Source organism: Haliotis rubra, unplaced genomic scaffold (genome assembly GCF_003918875.1).
Source record: "Haliotis rubra isolate DU_JTF1 unplaced genomic scaffold, ASM391887v1 Scf217, whole genome shotgun sequence".
Taxonomy (NCBI): domain Eukaryota; kingdom Metazoa; phylum Mollusca; class Gastropoda; order Lepetellida; family Haliotidae; genus Haliotis; species Haliotis rubra.
Window position 1 is genome coordinate 299923 of NW_025766192.1, and position 19097 is coordinate 319019.

Consider the following 19097-nt stretch of genomic DNA (forward strand, 5'->3'; position numbering starts at 1 on the left):
AAAACACAAGGTAATATGATTACCTGTAAGGGTTGGTCAGAGCTCATCTACCTTGACCGAAGATGACATGTTTTCAGGAGGAATACCATGGAAGGTCATGATCTATGATTTTGCAAAATATTTGTGCTTCCGTTTTCGTCTGTGGCCCAATCGGGTTCTGTAAGTGTGGTAATCACTTATCATTTCAGGACTAAGGTTAGAGGCTGGTTCCCAGGTACGCTGTGGGTAACCTTCCCATTCAATTAAGTAATGGGTTTCTCCTGATCGCTTTTTGGCTTTGTGAATGCGTTTTACCGCATACAGTTGATCATCTTGTTGGGAAGATGATGGGTGTGTGTTGTCTGGTTCATTATCTTGTTCTTGGCTTGACATGTGCTGTGTTGTGATAAGATTGTCTGGCTGTGAGGCTGTTGACGGAGTTGGAGTAGCTGTTTGTGAGCCTTGTCTATGTGCATTGTCAGGCTGGGAGGATGTTGACTGAGTAGGTGTTGCCAGATGCTGGGTGGGTTGTGACACTTGCATACGAGGAGTGGGAGGTGTATAAGGCTTGAGTCTGTTGGCATGTATGAATGATTTATGTTCCTTGTTTGTGCTTGCATTCATGAGTTTGTATGTGTGGTTTAGACCAATGCGAATGATTCTGTAAGGCCCTATCCATTTCTTTGATAGTTTGGGTGAAAGGTCGGTTTTGACTGTGGGATCAGTCATTAGAACCTGATCGCCAACAGAGTAGGAAGGCTCCTTGGATCTGATATCCTGAAGACCCTTGCTTTTGTCCTGTGCAGCAGACATGTTGTCCTTTGCAAGTGATTTAGCCACACTGAGGTTTGTTAAGAGATCTTGCAGATGACCCTGTGCATCCTTGCCAAGAGTAGATTTGGGCAGTAAGGTAGTGTCAAAGGAGATTCATTTCCTTCCCAAACAGAAGGTAGTGTGGCGAATATCCAGTTGATTGACAAGGTACATTGCGCATGGCCATCATTACACATGGAATGAGTTTGGCCCAGTTGGTTTGATCAGGGTCAGCATATGTTCGGAGAGCCTGTTCTATTACACTATTCCTCCGTTCACACATGCCATTGGTTTGGGGGTGATAGGACGAAGTGTAATAGTGCTTGATATCCAAGAGTTCACAGAGGGCATTTACCAACTTGGAAGTGAACTGCCTACCTCGGTCAGTAAGAAGTGAATGAGGAGCACCAAATCGTGAAAACACCTCATTAAACAGGATTGATGCAACCTCAGATGCTTCTTGAGTGCGCATTGGGAAACCTTCAGTCCAGCGAGAGAAGGAATCAACGGCAAGGAGAACATATTTGTAGCCTTCTTTAGTCTCAGGTAGTGGACCAAGGATGTCAACATGGACACGAGAGAATGTGTCCTCAATAGGCATAGGCACCATTGGTGCTGGCTTGGCATTTGTCCTTCTTTTGGGAGCGTTGACAGTCATCACAGGACTTGATATAATTCTCAATATCCTGGTATAGGCCTGGCCAATAATACTTAGTGAGTATTGTTTGACGTGTGGCGTCTCGTCCAAAGTGGCAACCACCAGCTTTGGAATCATGGTAAGCAAAAAGAAGCTCTTTGCGACAGCAAACGGGGACAGCTAGCTGCGTGACCATGGGAGGGCGGTTGTTTTTCTGACCTCTATGCTTGGCATGATAGAAATGGTACAGAATACCGTCACGAATGTCATACTCCTGAGAAAGGCCTGCTAGACCCTTTACTTGAGCATCTGTATAGGTGGAGGGAATTTCACCTTTCTCAATGTAGTCAATGATTGGACGAAGGTCTGATGACTTACGTTGTTTTTCTGCCAAGCCTTCATCGTCTAGATCAGTGCCTATAGTGAAAACCATAGGACCAGGGGGGGGGTTGGACCTGATTTGTAGACAAAGTCTACAGATATAGAGGATGACACGTCATCTCTGCAGGTGTCTTCTGTAGAAACATTGTGTGAATGAAGTCGTGGATTGTCAGTATTTGAATGTGATGTAGTTTTGGACTTGAGTGTGATGGCGTGATGAGTGTGCTGTATAATGGTGTCTTGAGAGGACAGAGATAATTTGTCCGAACATGTAGACACTAGTTGACTGGAGGGACGAGACATGAATTGTCGACCTTGTTGATGTTTGTGCGATAAGGCTTTCGAGGGTGCAGACCTCATGTTGCCTGGTTTTGAAAGAGCATGTGGATGAGAGGGGGCATTTGAGCGTGTAGAGCTCGTGTTGCCTGAGGCCAAATGTGCATATGGGCGCGTGGAGGCAGTCGAGGGTGTAGGCCTCATGTTGCCTGCATTGGAATTGGGAGAATGGCGGGTGGAGGCAGTCGAGGGTGTAGACCTCATGTTGCCTGCATTGGAATTGGCAGAATGGCGGGTGGAGGCAGTCGAGGGTGTAGGCCTCATGTTGCCTGCATTGGAATTGGTAGAATGGCGGGTGGAGGCAGTCGAGGGTGTAGGCCTCATGTTGCCTGCATTGGAATTGGTAGAATGGCGGGTGGAGGCAGTCGAGGGTGTAGACCTCATGTCGCCTGCATTAAAATGGGTAGAGTGTCGAGTGGAGGCAGTCAAGGGTGTAGACCTCATGTTGCCTGCATTGAAATTGGTAGAATGGCGAGTGGAGGCAGTCGAGGGTGTAGACCTCATGTTGCCTGCATTGAAATTGGTAGAATGGCGAGTGGAGGCAGTCGAGGGTGTAGACCTCATGTTGCCTGCATTAAAATGGGAAGAATTGCGAGTGGAGGCAGTCGAGGGTGTAGACCTCATGATGCCTGCATTGGATTGAGCATAATGTTGAGAGGAGGCAGTCGAGGGTGTAGACCTCATGATGCCTGCATTAGAATGAGCATAATGTTGAGAGGAGGCAGTCGAGGTTGTAGACCTCATGTTGCTCTCGGGGTGTAGAAATGACACTTGCTTGATGGGGTTGCTTGACTGGGATGTGGTATGTGAAGTTGGAGTGGGTAAGAGTGGAGAGGAAGCAGTGGCAGCTACCTGTGCATATTGGCATGGTGAAGAGATTGGTTTTGTTGAAATGGGTGGGGAAGGTATGTCTTCAGTGTTGGGTTCATGTACCTGTTCTGCATGTGCAATGCGAGATAGGGCATCTGCATTTGTGTTAGATTTGCCTGGTCTGTGTATAATCTCAAAATCATATTCTTGCAGCATCAGGGACCATCTACTAAGTCGACCAGAGTCATGCTTCGTTTTCTTTAGCCAAGTAAGAGCCTTGTGGTCTGTGTAGACAGAAAATGAACCATTGGCAAGATACACCCTGAAGTTTTTGATACCCTCTAGGACGGCTAGGCATTCTAAATGTGTGATTCCCCAATTCTTTTCTGTAGTGTGGAGAGAGCGACCACCATAACAGATTACTCGTTCTCTGCCCTGTGAATCAAGTTGGCCTAAAATGTACCCTATTGCAGTTTGTGATGCATCAGTTGTGAGTATGAAGGGCTTTGTTTGGTCAGGGTATGCAAGGATAGGTGCAGTTGTAAGAGCTTGTTTCAGCTTTTCAAATGCCTGTTGACAATGGTCAGACCATTCAAATGACACATCTTTTTTCAGAAGGTTAAACAGTGGGGAGGCTATACCAGAAAAGTTGGCCACAAATTTGCGATAATATGATGCCAAGCCCAAGAAATGGCGCACATCATGGACATTTTTAGGAGGTGGGATTTGTGTGACCGAATCTATTTTTGAAGGATCAACATGGATGCCATCTTTGCTGAAGATATGACCTAAATAGGTGACTTGTTTTGTGGCGAATTTACACTTGCTGGGCTTTAGAGTGAGGCCTGCTTCTCTGATCTTTTGAAATACTGCCTTGAGGTGACTCAGATGTTCGAAAAGGTTTTGGAAAATATTATGATGTCGTCAACATATATCAATATGTAACGCCAATTCATTTCTTTTAGTGCCTCTGAAATTGTTTGCTGAAAAGCCATTGGGGCATTTTTGAGACCAAAGGGGAGGCGATTCCATTCAAACACGCCATCAGGTGTAATGAATGCTGATTTGTGTTTTGTTTCGGGGGTGAAGTGGTATTTGCCAAAAGCCACTAGCACAGTCAAGAACACTAAAAATTTTGGCATGGCTATCGCCTACAGCATCAACAACATCTTCAAAACGTGGTAGAGGAAAAAATATGGGCTTGGTAACTGCATTGAGGCGTCTATAATCTACGGCAAAACGGTAAGAAGAGTCACGTTTTTTAACCATGACAACAGGAGAGTGCCACTCAGAAGAACTAGGCTGAATGATATTAGCTTCTAACATTTCTTGTACTTGTCTAGAGCATTCTTTCCTAATGGCTGCATTTTGCCTGTAAAAAGGGAGTCTAATGGGTCTGGCATCACCTGTATCTATTTTGTGATGATGTAAGTGAGTGTGTCCTAAATCTGACAAATCTGTGGCAAAAACAGACCTTTGTGATTGTAGAAATGCATGTAAATGTTTTCGTTGTTCCTGTGTGAGATCAGCATCGCTGAGATCAAACTCAATGTCTTGTGAATGTGTTGTGTTAGCACTTGTAGAAGGAGAGTCAGAATCAGACGCGTCAGGGAGGTCAAGGACAGATGTAGGGTCAATCTCTGAGGCAACAGCAATGACAGATTTAGAAAACAGTGTGACATGGCTGTCACTTGCATTAAGTAATCTCATGCAAACTGATTTGGGATGGTTTGTTATGAGACATTTGGCACCTTGGAGCTCCATGTCATTTAGCGTTGGGACGGGTTCCAAGAGAAAAACTTGACCTTGTTGACAATGAGAAATTTTGATGGGAATGTCAGCTTGAGAGTGTGGGGGAATGACAACAGATTTGTATGGCCTTACATAACCTCCATTGATTGATGCCAGAGAGACAGACACAAGACCTTCGTGTATGTGTAAGCACTTTGAGGGCAGGTCTATGGTGACTTTGTTGGACTCAAGGAAGTCAATGCCTAAGATGAGTGAGTGATGTAGGTTATGGAAAACATGAAAGGTTTGAGAGAGATAGATGTGACCTATGTTGATGTCAAGAGAGATAGAACCTAGCACAGAGTGTTTTTCACCTCCTACACCAATGATTTCAGTGAGGTGAGATGGACCTAAATGAAAGGGTTTGATACCTATCTTGCGTAAGTAACCCATGCTGACACAGCTAACTGAGGCACCTGTGTCAACAAGAGCTATAGTTCTGACTTCTTTCACCTTGACATGAACAGTGTTCTTTGTCAAGGGTGCCACAAGCGATACAAAATCTGACTCTTGCCTGACCCCAGAATGTTGAGAATCAGGCGTGCATGCTTTTTTGTGACTGACTGCCTTGAGCATAATATGCACGCATGCAAACTTTAGTATGGTGACCAGTTATACCACAGTACCTGCATATTGTGTTTCTATGAGGGCAATTGTGAGGGAACCGAAAAAACTCACCACATCTGCGACATCTGCCTTGAAGATGCTGTGGAGTCGATAGTCGGCTGCTGGGGCTGGGTGGTGGGTGTTGCTGCGCTGAGCTGTATGGTTGATGAAGTGAGGCTTGATACTGGTTTGGTGCTGGGTGGTACTGCTGTGGAGATGGCTGGTGTTGTTGTTGCTGTGGTGGTGGTGGTGATGGGTGGTACTGCTGCTGTTCCTGTGGTGGTGGTAGTGGTTGGTGCTGCTGCTGTTGCTGTGGTGGTGATTGTGGTGGTTGGTACTGTTGCTGTGTTGCTGGGGAAGGTGTCTGTTGTCTGTGGTGGTGTTCCCAGGGCTCTTGCTGCTGTAGACCAGTTGAAGGCGTTGCTGACTGTACAGCACAGGCCCTGTTTGTTGTGATCAGCATGGCCACCAAGTTTGTTAATTGTTCAACTTGTTGGACCAAGCCGACCTCTGCTGTGCTGGGAGCCTGCGACTGTGCAGCCAGCTGTGCCTGGTGGCGAACCTCGTCCAGGGTTGCTGGCTCCTTCGTGTACACCCACTGCTTAATCTGTGGAAGTAGCCCATTGATTGCAATAGCTACTATCACAGATTGTGGCAATGTGGAGTGCAACATGGATGATTGCACCCTGGTGATGTAGTCTTCTATCGTTTCCTGCTCCTTCTGTACCATGTGTAGAAGACCCACGTCAAAGGAACGCCGAAAACGTTGTTTGAAGGCTGCCTTCAGTGACTGCATGTCGCGTTGTGTGGTTTTAGGCAGGCAGAGAAACCATACCTTTGCAGCGTCGTCCAAGTAGAATGGCAAAATTCTACAGGAGATGTAGTCTGAATGTCCATGGAGGATGTTAAAGTTGGCAAAATCTGCCCACCAACTTTCAGCATCCTGTTGTCCATTGTATTTTGGAAGGTGTACTTGCGCCTTTGTTGTGGGATGTTGCTGGGTGCATTGAGGCGAACTGTCAAGGGTCTGTGATGTGATGTCTGACCTTGTCTCATCCGTTGATAAAGTGGGTGATGGTGTCGTCTGACATAGTGTTGTTGTATTGGTCTGTGGAGATGGTGTTGGGGGCTTAGGTGTTTGGAACTTCTCACGGAAACTGCGCAGTCTCAACTTGTAGTTTTCAGGGTTGGCTCCAGGCATCGAGGATCGAACGTCTCCACCAATTAAGACAGCCTTATGGTCTGTTAGGACGACCTTTAGCGCTATGTGTGCTAAAGGTGCTGTCAGGCCTCGATTTGGGGAATTAGCTATAGGGAGCAAGCCTTGAAACCTTGAAACAAGAAAGGAGCCAGAGCTATGAGATCCAGGGTTTATTCAAGCAAGTGTCCTTGCATGACATTCAATATACATCAGTTCATACATAATAATGACATACAATAATAGAAATAATAATCAATGATATCCTAATACAGTTTATATCTAAGTCCGGTAATATAAGCCATGTGTGGTACAACAGGGTATGTACGGTAACTGCTTACAGAAACATAATACAAATAATACAACATTTTCTTGAGTAACTACGGTACTGATAAATAACATAACCTGACGGATAAATTAATCATCAACAACAATTGCAAAGAACAAGTACTGAGTGGAGCGCCCAACAGTTTAATTACAGCATGTAGTGCCTAGTCCATTAACTGTTGTGCGGATTTATGACTATTACGTTATGTTGCGCCTAATGCGTTAACTACGGTAGCGATTTATGACAATTACGGTATGTAGTGCCTATTGCGTTAACTACGGTAGGAATTTATGACTATTAGGGTATGTTGCGCTTAGTGTATTGACTACGGTAGGAATTTACTAATATTACGGTATGTCGCGCTTAATGCATTAGCTACGGTAACGATTTATGACTTGTGTAAGTAATTTCCGTTATCAACAAACATGCCTTGAGCAAATACGGTAAACGGCGCGAAGTGCTCAGAATTGACATATACCATTTAACTCCGGTATTGACTGTACGCATTCTAACTGTAATGTTAACATATATTTTCTCAATACAATAATTTCGGTAGATACGGTAAGTGGAACTAGAGAGTGATATAAATATGTGTAACTACGGGGACAGACGATATAGTTTTAGCTAGAGTACTACTACTTTGTCCCATCCTGAATTATTTGGGTGACTACGGTAAATGTATTTCAACGGCGATGTTGCTATTGGCAACGTGTAATATCGACATATACGGAGTTAAGCCATGACCTAGAATATATGTAATGCTGTAGTGCTACATTTTTGTGCTTTACAAAACAAGACAGTAACTTAGTTAAATGAATATGTAATAATGTACCAGGACGGCGCTGTTGTTATTGGCTACGCGAATTTCTTAAATTACGGAGCTAAACCAATACGGAACGAAGACTGTAATTGCAAACTACACGGATTTGAATGTATATTTTCTGGTAATATGAAGAGTAGACAATACCATTTTCTACTGATTACGGTAATGTGATTCGCGTATAAACTGTTCTGTACGGTATACAACTGCACGCGGAACGGAACGTTTAATACATCATTATTCAAATTCTTATAGTGTTGGTGAAATATCAAAACACAAATGTTGGCTGTTATACCTATCATGTGAGCGCGTATCTGAGGTAAATCTACACGAATATCATTTGATCGGCGGACTATAGTAAAATACATAAACTTCGTCTTTGCTGGAATTGATTGTATAAACTCTCGGAACTGTTTTTGTGACTAAGCTACTAGAATCTAGACTACTGAACGAGAATCTAACCTGCATATACAGAACTAACACGCAAATGAATAAAACAAGACAAAAGACTGGGAATACACTCATGTGTGTCGAAACATAGAAAAGAACTATTCGTTTGTACATGAAAAACATAAACTTGAGGAGCCCACGACGCAATGTGCATAAATAGATATCCCTGGGTAGTGCCTAATAATTAATCGGTTATCTAGAGCTAGCATTTGCAATGACAAAGTGCTTCAATGTTGTAGGAATGTTTCTAACCTAACTCTAACATTTTCTAGACGATAATTACAAAGAAATAACAAGTTAAACAAGAATAAGTTTAAATGTTTCTTACCTTGAAACAAGAAAGGAGCCAGAGCTATGAGATCCAGGGTTTATTCAAGCAAGTGTGCCTGAGATGGAAGAACCCAGGATTTTATACCCCACAGCTCTGCTCGTTTGTCATTATCAAGTTTCTATAAAGTTGAAGTTTCCATATGCGTTATCTACCCTATGCTGACAAAGTATACTACACGAGGTTGGTGGTAAGAAGATGATTACCTAACAAGGTTTGATTTTCTTTGTGGTGTAGCCACGGTCAGCTTGCGCCAGCTGCTTAACAAAATATCTGTCAGCGCCTGACCATGGCATTTACGACAGGACAAAGAGGATGGCATGATGGTAATCTCGATCTTGTTCATCAAAAGTTGATTTTCGATTACGACTTAGTTGGTGGTAGACATGCTCCTGCTGGGATGGGACTACTTATCTGTGCTTTGACCAAGGGATGTACCCGAGAAGAAAGGCCGGAGCCGACACAGCTCGCTAGCTTCATCTTTGATTAATTAGTTTAAGGTTGGCGTGGACGCGTTTGCTAATTGCCTACTACTGCGCTTGATACGCGGGGCTATAAACAAGACACACTATGCACTGCAACTTGAACGTATACGAATTTTCTTTGTTATGAATAATTTGTGAAAAATATAAAAATGTATGAAGAAATATATGCACTGTAACAGAGGTAACAGGCTCAAATATTGTGTTTAAATAAATGAATGATGGATTCGTGTTTCTGTGGGTGGCATTTGTGGCCCAATCACTGTGCCGAGTTGCCTCCATTTGGTACACCAGGAACCTATGATGCTTCGAATCTAGATAGTCAGCATTATACCCATGCTCAAGATACACGGCTCAGACTAGCAACACTTCAGGCTTTACAACCACATTAAATTGACACCCTAACAGCCAGATAACTACCCAAAACGGCGTTGAACCCACCTCACTAATTGTTCTGTAAGGTATCTTCATGATATCGTCCATTAACGGTACTGACATCTGATACTATTGCAGACAAAAATTATGGCGGATATGGCTTGGCTCCAGCAGAGAGAGCGTAACGAACGTCTGGACGAACACAGATGGCTCCAAACTGACCTTGACAAACTGGGCTAGCGGTAGGTCGTGACCTCTACCTTCACTGTAATAGAAATTGGCAAATATATTTTTATTTATTTTTTCTAAATATCATTTACTTGAAATTGTAGTTTTAATGGGAATATTGTATTTTTTTCAGGGGCTCCCAGAATTAAGGCACCGAAGATTTGTTTAATGATAAATCCCGAGGAACGGGACAACACCATACGGGAGGAGAATTGTAATGGCGTGCGTCCGTTTGTCTGCAAATATATGCCCAATAGTAAGTATTCAACGTTCACACGTAGGATCTTAACAACAGTTATATTGATGGTAACAACAGAGCCTGTGAAGACCCGGGTTAGAATTGGTCTTCAGCAACCGATGCTTGTCTTAAGAGGCGACTTACGGGATCGGGTGGTTGGCACATGTCATCGTATCCCAATTGCGCAGATCGATGTTCATGCTGATGATCACTGGGTTGTCCGGTCCAGACTCGATTATGTACAGACGCCGCCATATAGCGGGAATATTGCTGAGTGCGGCGTTACACACCAAACAAACAAACTCAACAATGACTAAGACATTGACAATGACAATACTTTATTATCCTAGGGGAATTCTTTTTACATTTGAAAGTGATCACATAATTAAATTTTAAAAATGGCATAAGGATTAAGAAAACACAAAACAACACATAAGACAAATAAAGTTAACAGTCATTTAAAAGGCGAATCCATGCTGGAATGAAATGATTTTGAACTCTTTTTGTTTTAAAACGGGGAAAAATTATATTCAGAAAATAAAACCTGGCTGGAATCATATAAAATTCGCCCAGCAAGGTTAAGAACACGGGATTTAGAAATAGAAGATAAATCCGAAACAGACACCCCAGAGATTTTACTTGCAGTTAAAATGATTTTGTTGAGATAAGATTTGCTTTTGATATTAAGAGCGCCATACCAGAATTTAATTGAAAAGGTTAAAATACTTTCAACAAAACAACGATAAAACAACAGCATCACCTTTTTGTTTATGTTAAAAGATCTCAGTTTGCGCAACTACAGACAATATATTCAGTGTACACCTGATAGACTGGATTTGTATTTTGGTGACGAAAACAGATCACCTCAAGGAGAATACCAAACCTGTAGCATTACCACGAGGTACCGATTGGTGAAAACGGCAGGCTGCACGTCAAGACGCAAGCTTTCACACACGTGCATCGTCCCCACAAGGGTCTAAAACGTCTACTGACGTCATTCGTTTATCAAAGAATAACAATAACGTTATATTGAACGGGAACTATTATCTTACCTCACACATAAATGTCGTTTTCTGATTGGCTGAGCGCTCTTCTGTTACTTTTAATGTACCCCACTTACAAGCGAGTAACATCAATCCATGTCCCCCTCGTGACCAGTGAACAATTTGTATAGTGTGTTTTATTTTTGGAAACAGATCTAAAATATATAGCAACAATTGTGATATCTGCAAGCCTTTCTAACCCTTGTATCCATTTCCGTAGTTCTCTAGATCTCAAATTACCCGCCTAAAGCGACTTTTGTAACACTATCGTGGCGTAAAGATGACTAAGCGGAATCGGACCCAGTGAACAATTAGTTGTACTAAACTATTGAACCACATTCTCGTTTTCGTCTGTTCGACACTACCGGCTAAAATGTACAAGTACAAATATACTATTGTACCGAAGCTTGATCGAGGTAGCTCTGCCCATGGCATTCTCTATTTAGCGAAGAAGAAAATGTTATTATTATCTGAAAAACAGCTTCACACCAGAGACCATATAATCTATTATATGGTCTCTGTTCACACTGACACGGCAACGTTACAACAATCTTTGCATATTTATTTGTTTTTGACAGCGGTCTATTGTATTGTAAACTGAACGGTGTTATGTCCTGTAGGTCGACGTGCGTGTATTAACCAGCGGTGGGACTGCCATGCTGTACTGAGAAGGAACCCCCGCGTCTGCCGGGACTACCCACAGTTTGCCCGCCACCAGTGTCCCTTCTCCTGCGGGTTCTGCCTGCCATACACCAGTGAGTTCGGTGTTGAGTGACGTATACCTGACCCCCGTTGTCTATTTAACCCCTCTACTAGCAGAGATAGTGGGTAGAAAATAGTTCCCCAGCAACCTATCTTTTAGGTTCGGGTGGTCAGGCGCGATGGCGTTTTAGACGGCTTTCCATCGTATCCCATCTGATGAGTGATGGTGGTAGTGTCGATCACTTGATTTTCTGGTCTAGGGACGGTTTTTGGTCGTAATATAGTTGCAATATTGCAAAGAAAGACCTAGAGAAAGAAACTTCAGTGTATCTGGGACTTACATAATTGTTCCAAAAGCGAAATACTTGTGTTTCCGATTTCCGGACCGACCCTAATGTGAGGCCGGATTAGATGTCAATGTCTCAAAGTAACCATAGGTTTAGATCACTTTCTACAAGTAACTTTTTTAGCTTGAGGTATACCTTCCTTCTTTCTAGCGCCATTCTGCAAACTCCCAACACCCCCAATGAACGTGGATCCAGTCAGTGACGTCACATTCAAATACATTCCTCGTGGTGACGTCATCACGTACACATGTATACCGGGAACCGTCTTGGTAAGCGGGCAGCTCAGCCGAATATGCGAAGAAAGCGGTTGGCTCTCGGGGACAGAACCAGTCTGCGTTGGTAAGCCTATTTCACGTTATTATATAAACTGCAGACACTATTTAATAAATGATCTATGTATACATACAGTACAAGCGGTGTGTTCCCAGGTTTCCGTTTCAAACCAACAAGACATTATCGTGAGTCAAATATCCAACTGTTTCTGACTCATAAGATTAGGCCATGTTGTACATTTAGACCATACTTTTACAATTACTGCGAAGTTTTAAAACAGTTTCCAGTATGCGCCTGATTATATTCATTTCCTGTTAAACATGTTTGATGTCTACCTGATGTCAGTGCACTTCAAGTGAAACGTTTTACTCAGGGACCCGACTTACGTTAGCTTCAAGTGAAACCTTTCCCGACTCACATTGCTTCAGGTGAAACCTTTCCCGACTTGCTTCAAGTGAAACGTTTTACTCAGGGACCCGACTTACATTGCTTCAGGTGAAACCTTTCCCGACTTACATTGCTTCAGGTGAAACCTTTCCCGACTTACATTGCTTCAGGTGAAACCTTTCCCGACTTACATTGCTTCAGGTGAAACCTTTCCCGACTTGCTTCAAGTGAAACGTTTTACTCATAGTCCCGACTTACGTTAGCTTCTAGTAAAACGCGGAGCACATGGACTTGACTTTCGTATCATTTCAGTAAAACGTAATGATGGCCTGAAACGAAAGTCGTGAATAATCCGGCACAGAATTCTTTCTCTCAATAACGTGGACGATACACAGTTTAAATGGGTCGAACGTACCTCCAGGCCACATTTCTGTCGTTTTAGCCACACATGGCGTTCGCAATACCTGCCTGCCTGCCCGACCGCCCGGGTCGGGTTATTTTCAACACAGACAAATTCTCAAATACACCTGCCCGACAGTCGGGTTAAAATTTAGACATGTATATGAAGATATTCATCATAATTCAGGATACTAAATGATTATTGATTCACTCGTTAAAATATATGATGAAGTCCAATTGAATGATACTACGTCGCTTGTCAAACCTAGATTATTTGCGGGCAGGTAAGTTTTGGTCAGGGCTGGCAAGTTTTACTGGTAACCAGCCCTGTGGTATGACTGAAATGTTTGGGAGTTTCATACCCTGCACATAGCTCATCGTTCATGTTCCCTCGCGCCAGGAAATTCAAATACTCGTCACACTTCGTTGTCTGACACGGCTTTGAACATCGACGATTGGCGACAGGCATTACTTTCATGCGGGAATCGAACCCAGACATATGTATAAACCATTAGGCTGCCACCCCAACCCGCCTATTCTCCATAGTCAGTAACACTAATTGGAATCGTATAAAATACTACTGATTGAAAAAAATGAGTGAATGATTGAATATATCACAATGTAATATCAATCTTGATTTTCTTCAGATGAAAATGAACGCGTCACTCCCGTCAGCGACATTGACATTGTCAAACGTACGCAAATCTGCCAAGTCAGCACCACTTACATCGGCAACAACAGCTTACATCGCATTCAACGAGAAGGGGAGATAGTCCAATGGCGGTTCTACACGCGCGATGCCGGAAGTACTGTTCTTCAGATATGGCGTCCACGACCAGATATTGGGCCCGTTCAGTAAGCCATAATGATTTAAACTACCTTCGTCTAGTCAACTGTAGCTATTTCAATATGATAGTTGTTGAAATTCGGAGTTACACACTATCAGACAAAAAATGACCAATTTGATGTCAAAATGTATGTAGAAAGTGAAAGTTTCTGAACATTTACCTATCTTATGGATTTTTACAAATGTGTTATGTATGTATTTTAAACAGAAGTTGTGTGGATTTTACCAGTGATAACGCATTTTTACAAATGTTTATATGTATATAATGGGATATAATAAGAGTACACTTTGGCCTATTGGAGGCGTCAGTATTGTTTTAATGTGCTAGATAAAAATCTTTATTATCATGTGGCTGGCAAAACATAAGTATTACTTATACACATGCAATTTAGTTTACATAAATTACATTTTCAAAAACGGCAAATTTCTGACTATGTCCAAAAGCGCGAGCGAAAGTGATTTTTTGAAACGTTCCTGAAAACCCATAAATTCCTCTTTACCTTCTTGTGTAATGCCGAATGAATACATCTGATGGCTTGTGAATATGCAAGTCTGGATTGGTCTTCAGCAACCCAAGCTTGTCGTAATAGACGACTAACGGGATCGGGTGGTCAGGCTCGCTGGCTTGGCCAGTGATGCATATCATTGTATCATTGCTGCGTAGATCGGTGCTCTTAACGCCAATCACTGGTTTGTCTGACCCTGACTTGATTATTTACCGCCGTCATATTGCACAGTGCGGCGTTAAGCAAACACAAAAAGACTTTTTTTAAAAATTTATGTAGAAAAGAGTTAACACTTTTACGTGTATTTAAGAATCGTCTCCAAATAACGCCTGGGGTCGTTCACGTTGTGCGTTAGCCTATGACAAACTACACAGTTACGACAGCTCTTAACATTACGAACACTTTGTGGATTGGAAATTTTACGAATATACCTTTTTTCTACAGATTTCAGTTTATTGGACAAAACTTGGTCTACTACGAACCTGACAGGGTCAACATTGTTGACGTTCCTCTCGGAAGCAGAATCCAGGTAATGCCAGGCGACCTCATCGGTATCTGGTCGGGTCATATTGCGACACAAATCACATGGAACGCTTGTGGAGTTGAGGGGTACCCGGAAGGAGAGAACAGCCTTACTCTGGACACACACATTACGACGGCGGCATTTTTTGAAGTGGACACGGTCTATAACTGGACTAGTCCCACGTGCAGGACGTTCTCCTTGACTGCTTACGTCAATAAGGTCAGTTTATGGACAGACCATTGGATGTTGAGGAGTGAGTGAGTATGGTTTTACGCCGTTTTAGCAACATTCCAGCAATATCACGGCGTCGGACACCGAAAATGGGCTTCACACATTGAACCCGGAGGTTAAAACCACTGGGCTATCCCACCGCCCTTATGTAGGGTTCGAGGAGTGTTGGAGGTGGGGATATTTTTTTACAGAGAGTGCTTCCGACAAGTAAATGTCTGACTCGCGGAAAGCTGAAAGTCATCACACTGCAGGCAGTTTCTATCAGTTTTTGTTAGAGAGGAATAAACAGAATACTAAACTGGATTTCGAGAAATACCATTTTTAGTAAACTAGTGAAAGATTTAGTATCAAACTCGCTTTCGCTCGTTTGATACCAAATCATTGAGCCGTTTCATAAAAATGGTATGACACGGAAGGTCGTTTAGTATCCTCTATATATCAAATATCGAATTTCTTGTTGGAATTTCAACCGGCACCGTCAACCATGCTGTACTTCTTTCTGTCGCAACTCGTGAAGATCCTGGTTAGAGCTGGTTGTCAGGAACCCATGCTTGTCGTAAGAGGCGACTAATGGGATCGGGTGGTCAGGCTCGCTGACTTGGTTGACACAGTTCATGTCATTGTATCCCACATTGCGTTGACCTATGCTCATGATGTTGACCACTGCATTTTCTGGTGCAGACTCAATTATTTACAGACCGCCGCCACATAGATGGAATATTACTGAGTGCGGCGTTAAAATGCAAGCAAACAAATCTTTCTTTCGCACGGCAGTGTGTGATGAATCTAGCCTCCCTTGAAAAAATAATATTTGTGTTATGTGTTTATTGTCCTCAGTTGTTTACTATTTGTTGAGAGCGCTTTAGGTTAGAAATGGTCAGGAGACGATCTGGTGGTCACACCCCTAAGTTTAACTGATGAAATTGCGTAGATCGATGCATATGTTGTCAGTCACCAGATTGTGTGGTCCATACGAATGATAAATACTGCAGTGATATAGCTGGAGTGTTACTGATTATGGCGTTTGCAACCAAACGAAAGCAATGAAAACTGAAATGAAATTCTTTTGCTTCAGACGTACCAAGAGCTATCACGCACGAATGAAATCCCAATCCAGTCTTCCGCCCACATCATCACCATTGCTAACCGCGTATATACCGGAAACAACGCCTACTTCCGGATCCGCGTCAATGGCTCGCTAGCTCAGTGGCAGTTCTTTTCGCCAAATATCAGCAGGATCGGCCTACAGGTGTGGCGACCTGTCGGCGGATACACGTATGTAGCCTTATTTCTTGACCATTCAGGGGAAGGGGAAAAGTCGTCATAATTCGCAGAGTTGCGTCCCTTATGCATACCAGGAACTTATAATGGTAGTATTGATGTCCCGTATCAATGTTTGGTTTGTCAACACAAGTGGAAAATGTCCCAGACATGCTTCACCATTTGCTACTTTCCACAGTTTAGCTGCATGCTGTTTCTGAAATAATGTTCCAAGCGGTATAAAGTTACACTCACTTACATAGACCTCGCAAAAGCAAGATTTTAGAAATACATCCAACAAAATTGGAAACGTGACGTCCACATAATTTGTAGTACATGTGAGGACGGGAATTCATGAGACTTGAGAGTCTTCTTAGTGTCTTGAGCCAAATATACCGCAATGACATGCAGGCTTTTTGACCATGGTTTTGGCGACCGACCTGAAAAATGTTGTCATAGAGCGTGAAACACAACTTTGTAAGTTCAGGGCTCGATTCAGTGCTTTGTTACTTGCACTGGTGCAACCCAATATAACAAAGTGCAACCTAGTTATGAGTCTAACTTGCACCAGGTGCAAGTCAATTTTTGAGTGGGTTTACTTCTGAATAAAACATCTAAATAATTCAATAGCATATTTCTGATATTACATTTTGCAATAAAAACAGTGCAACTGGAATTTGACTGGTGCAACTAGGTTTTCATCTTAGGTTGCACCTGGCGCAAGTGGGTTAACATCTCTTAAATCGAGCCCTGAAGTTTAATAAAAAAGGGTATATGGTGCGACTTGCAAATCTACAAGGGGAGGTTGCCATGGTAGGCTTAACGCTGTACAATCCGTTGCACGAGCCTAGGGTTGTAGTCATCTGACAATATACAGCCACCTATTGTGTGCAACTGCCGTGTACATCTGCAGATCGCCCAAGACTGGCGGACCGTGTGTGACGTCACACAAAGACTACGTACAAATCAGAGTAACGTCAAATCCAAAATAGATTTGTGATTGGATGACATCGGTAAGGGACCGTTCATAATTTATGGCTATGGGGTGGGGGGGGATGATGATTTTTATGGAAAAGCATGTACAATGTGAATGACCCTCCCTAAAATGTATGTACAAAGTAAGTGACTCCCACCCCACCCCGCATGTCATGTACAAAATCAATGACCCCACCCTCACTTCCCATAATTTTTAGCATAATTCTTTTTACTATTTTCATGTAAAATTGTTGACCCCCTACCGCCCCAGAACAAAATGGGTGACCCCCTTAAAATCATCACACAACCCCCACCCCACCCTATATGGTTTGATTGAGATGTGTAATTTAATAGTGATACCCATTCTCCATATAACTCAGAAATCCCGAGATTCAATCTGACTTTGGTTCGTCAGTAGCTTATACATGATCAAGCTACTAATGTCTAGGTCCTTCATGACGTTCGGCAATCATTCTGCTGTTGCTAAGGCGGTCGTCTATGTGCAACTGTGGAATGGTATTTGAGTGGCCTAGCAGTACAATCAGAAACAAGTCTTACCATAAAACTGCCGCTAGACGTCAACATTGTCGCTTTTATCCATAGATTGAAGCACAAAAAGCGTAAAATAATATTCCAATAACTCGAAGACTATTCGGCGTTAACACCAATTCCCTCACTTACCCAACTGTATGTTCCAGGTACACGTTCATCGGCCAGAATATGATCACTACAGAGTATAACACGACCCAGGTGGTGGACGTGGACCCGTCCGAGCAGATCAGTGTGAGGGCAGGGGACCTAATAGGCGTGTCCCTCACAGATAAATATGGGGGGACGGCCTACTCAACATGCAAGACTAGAAACAATCCCCAGGCTTTACCCATGTCCTGGCTGAACAGTGAAGGTGTCGACTTTACTCCAGGAGTCGATGTGACGTTCAAGGGGATGACCAGTTGTCGGGTCTTCTATTTTACAGCTGTTGTGAGACAAGAAACTTGACTTCATAGACTTATTGTCATTAACAAGATATCAGCCAATATCAACCAAATGCTCTTTTACACTTAAACGTGTAGTTAGTGCTTATAAATAAGAGAATTGGTGTATGAGTGAGTGAGTGAGTATGTGGTTTTACGCCGCTTTTAGCAATATTCCAGCAATATTACGACGGGGGACACCAGAAAGGGGCTTCACACATTGTACCCAAGAGGGGAATCGAACACCCTGGTATTCTGTGTGATGAATTATGATGTGTGTGTGTGAGAGAGAGAGGGAGAGAGAGTACAGTTTGGTGACATGTATTTGTATGTCCACGTTTTCGTTTTACATATTGCTCACTTTTGAAACCTACAAGTCCATGCTGATATATATGCTGATCCATGCAGATCAGATTTTATAGACTGGTGATGAGGTCAATACTTCGTCCTCGGTCAATATTGCTTTTTGCGGGTCCATAAAAAACAGGTATTGACCGGATTCGCCAGTGTATAATTGTTTTATTATGTAACTACCGAATAAAAGCTTCTAAAATCCAAAACATGTCCATTTAGTCAAGAAAAGTAATTTTATTTTCACTACAAACCAATAACGTTATGTCAACAATACTGTGACATGTAAACAATAGAATGACGTCATAGCTTGACGTGAATGACGTCATAGCTTGACGTCATAATAACGCAGATCAATATGACTTTTGATCGGACCTGGGTTGGAGTCAAGATGCTTTTCTGTCAACGGTCACGTGACCGCCTCTAGACCAATCAGGTAGCCAGAAAAATCTGCTTGCATAATAACACGCGTTACATCA

The 19097-nt window shown here is 42.8% G+C and overlaps 1 protein-coding gene across 4 annotated transcripts in view; it reads left to right on the top strand.

Moving 5' to 3' along the window:
- The window catches only part of LOC124277034, a 56928-nt gene extending 38602 nt beyond the window's left edge, over window positions 1-18326 (top strand). For all 4 annotated transcript variants that reach the window (XM_046712685.1, XM_046712686.1, XM_046712684.1 and 1 more), the window contains exons 22-29: window positions 9473-9576; window positions 9696-9818; window positions 11464-11598; window positions 12043-12231; window positions 13599-13806; window positions 14749-15046; window positions 16134-16333; window positions 17992-18326. In XM_046712685.1, coding sequence (XP_046568641.1) covers window positions 9473-9576; window positions 9696-9818; window positions 11464-11598; window positions 12043-12231; window positions 13599-13806; window positions 14749-15046; window positions 16134-16333; window positions 17992-18292 — 1558 coding nt within the window. In that variant the 3' untranslated portion in view covers window positions 18293-18326. The remainder of the gene's footprint in view (window positions 1-9472; window positions 9577-9695; window positions 9819-11463; window positions 11599-12042; window positions 12232-13598; window positions 13807-14748; window positions 15047-16133; window positions 16334-17991) is intronic.
- Window positions 18327-19097: the final 771 nt, after the last annotated feature.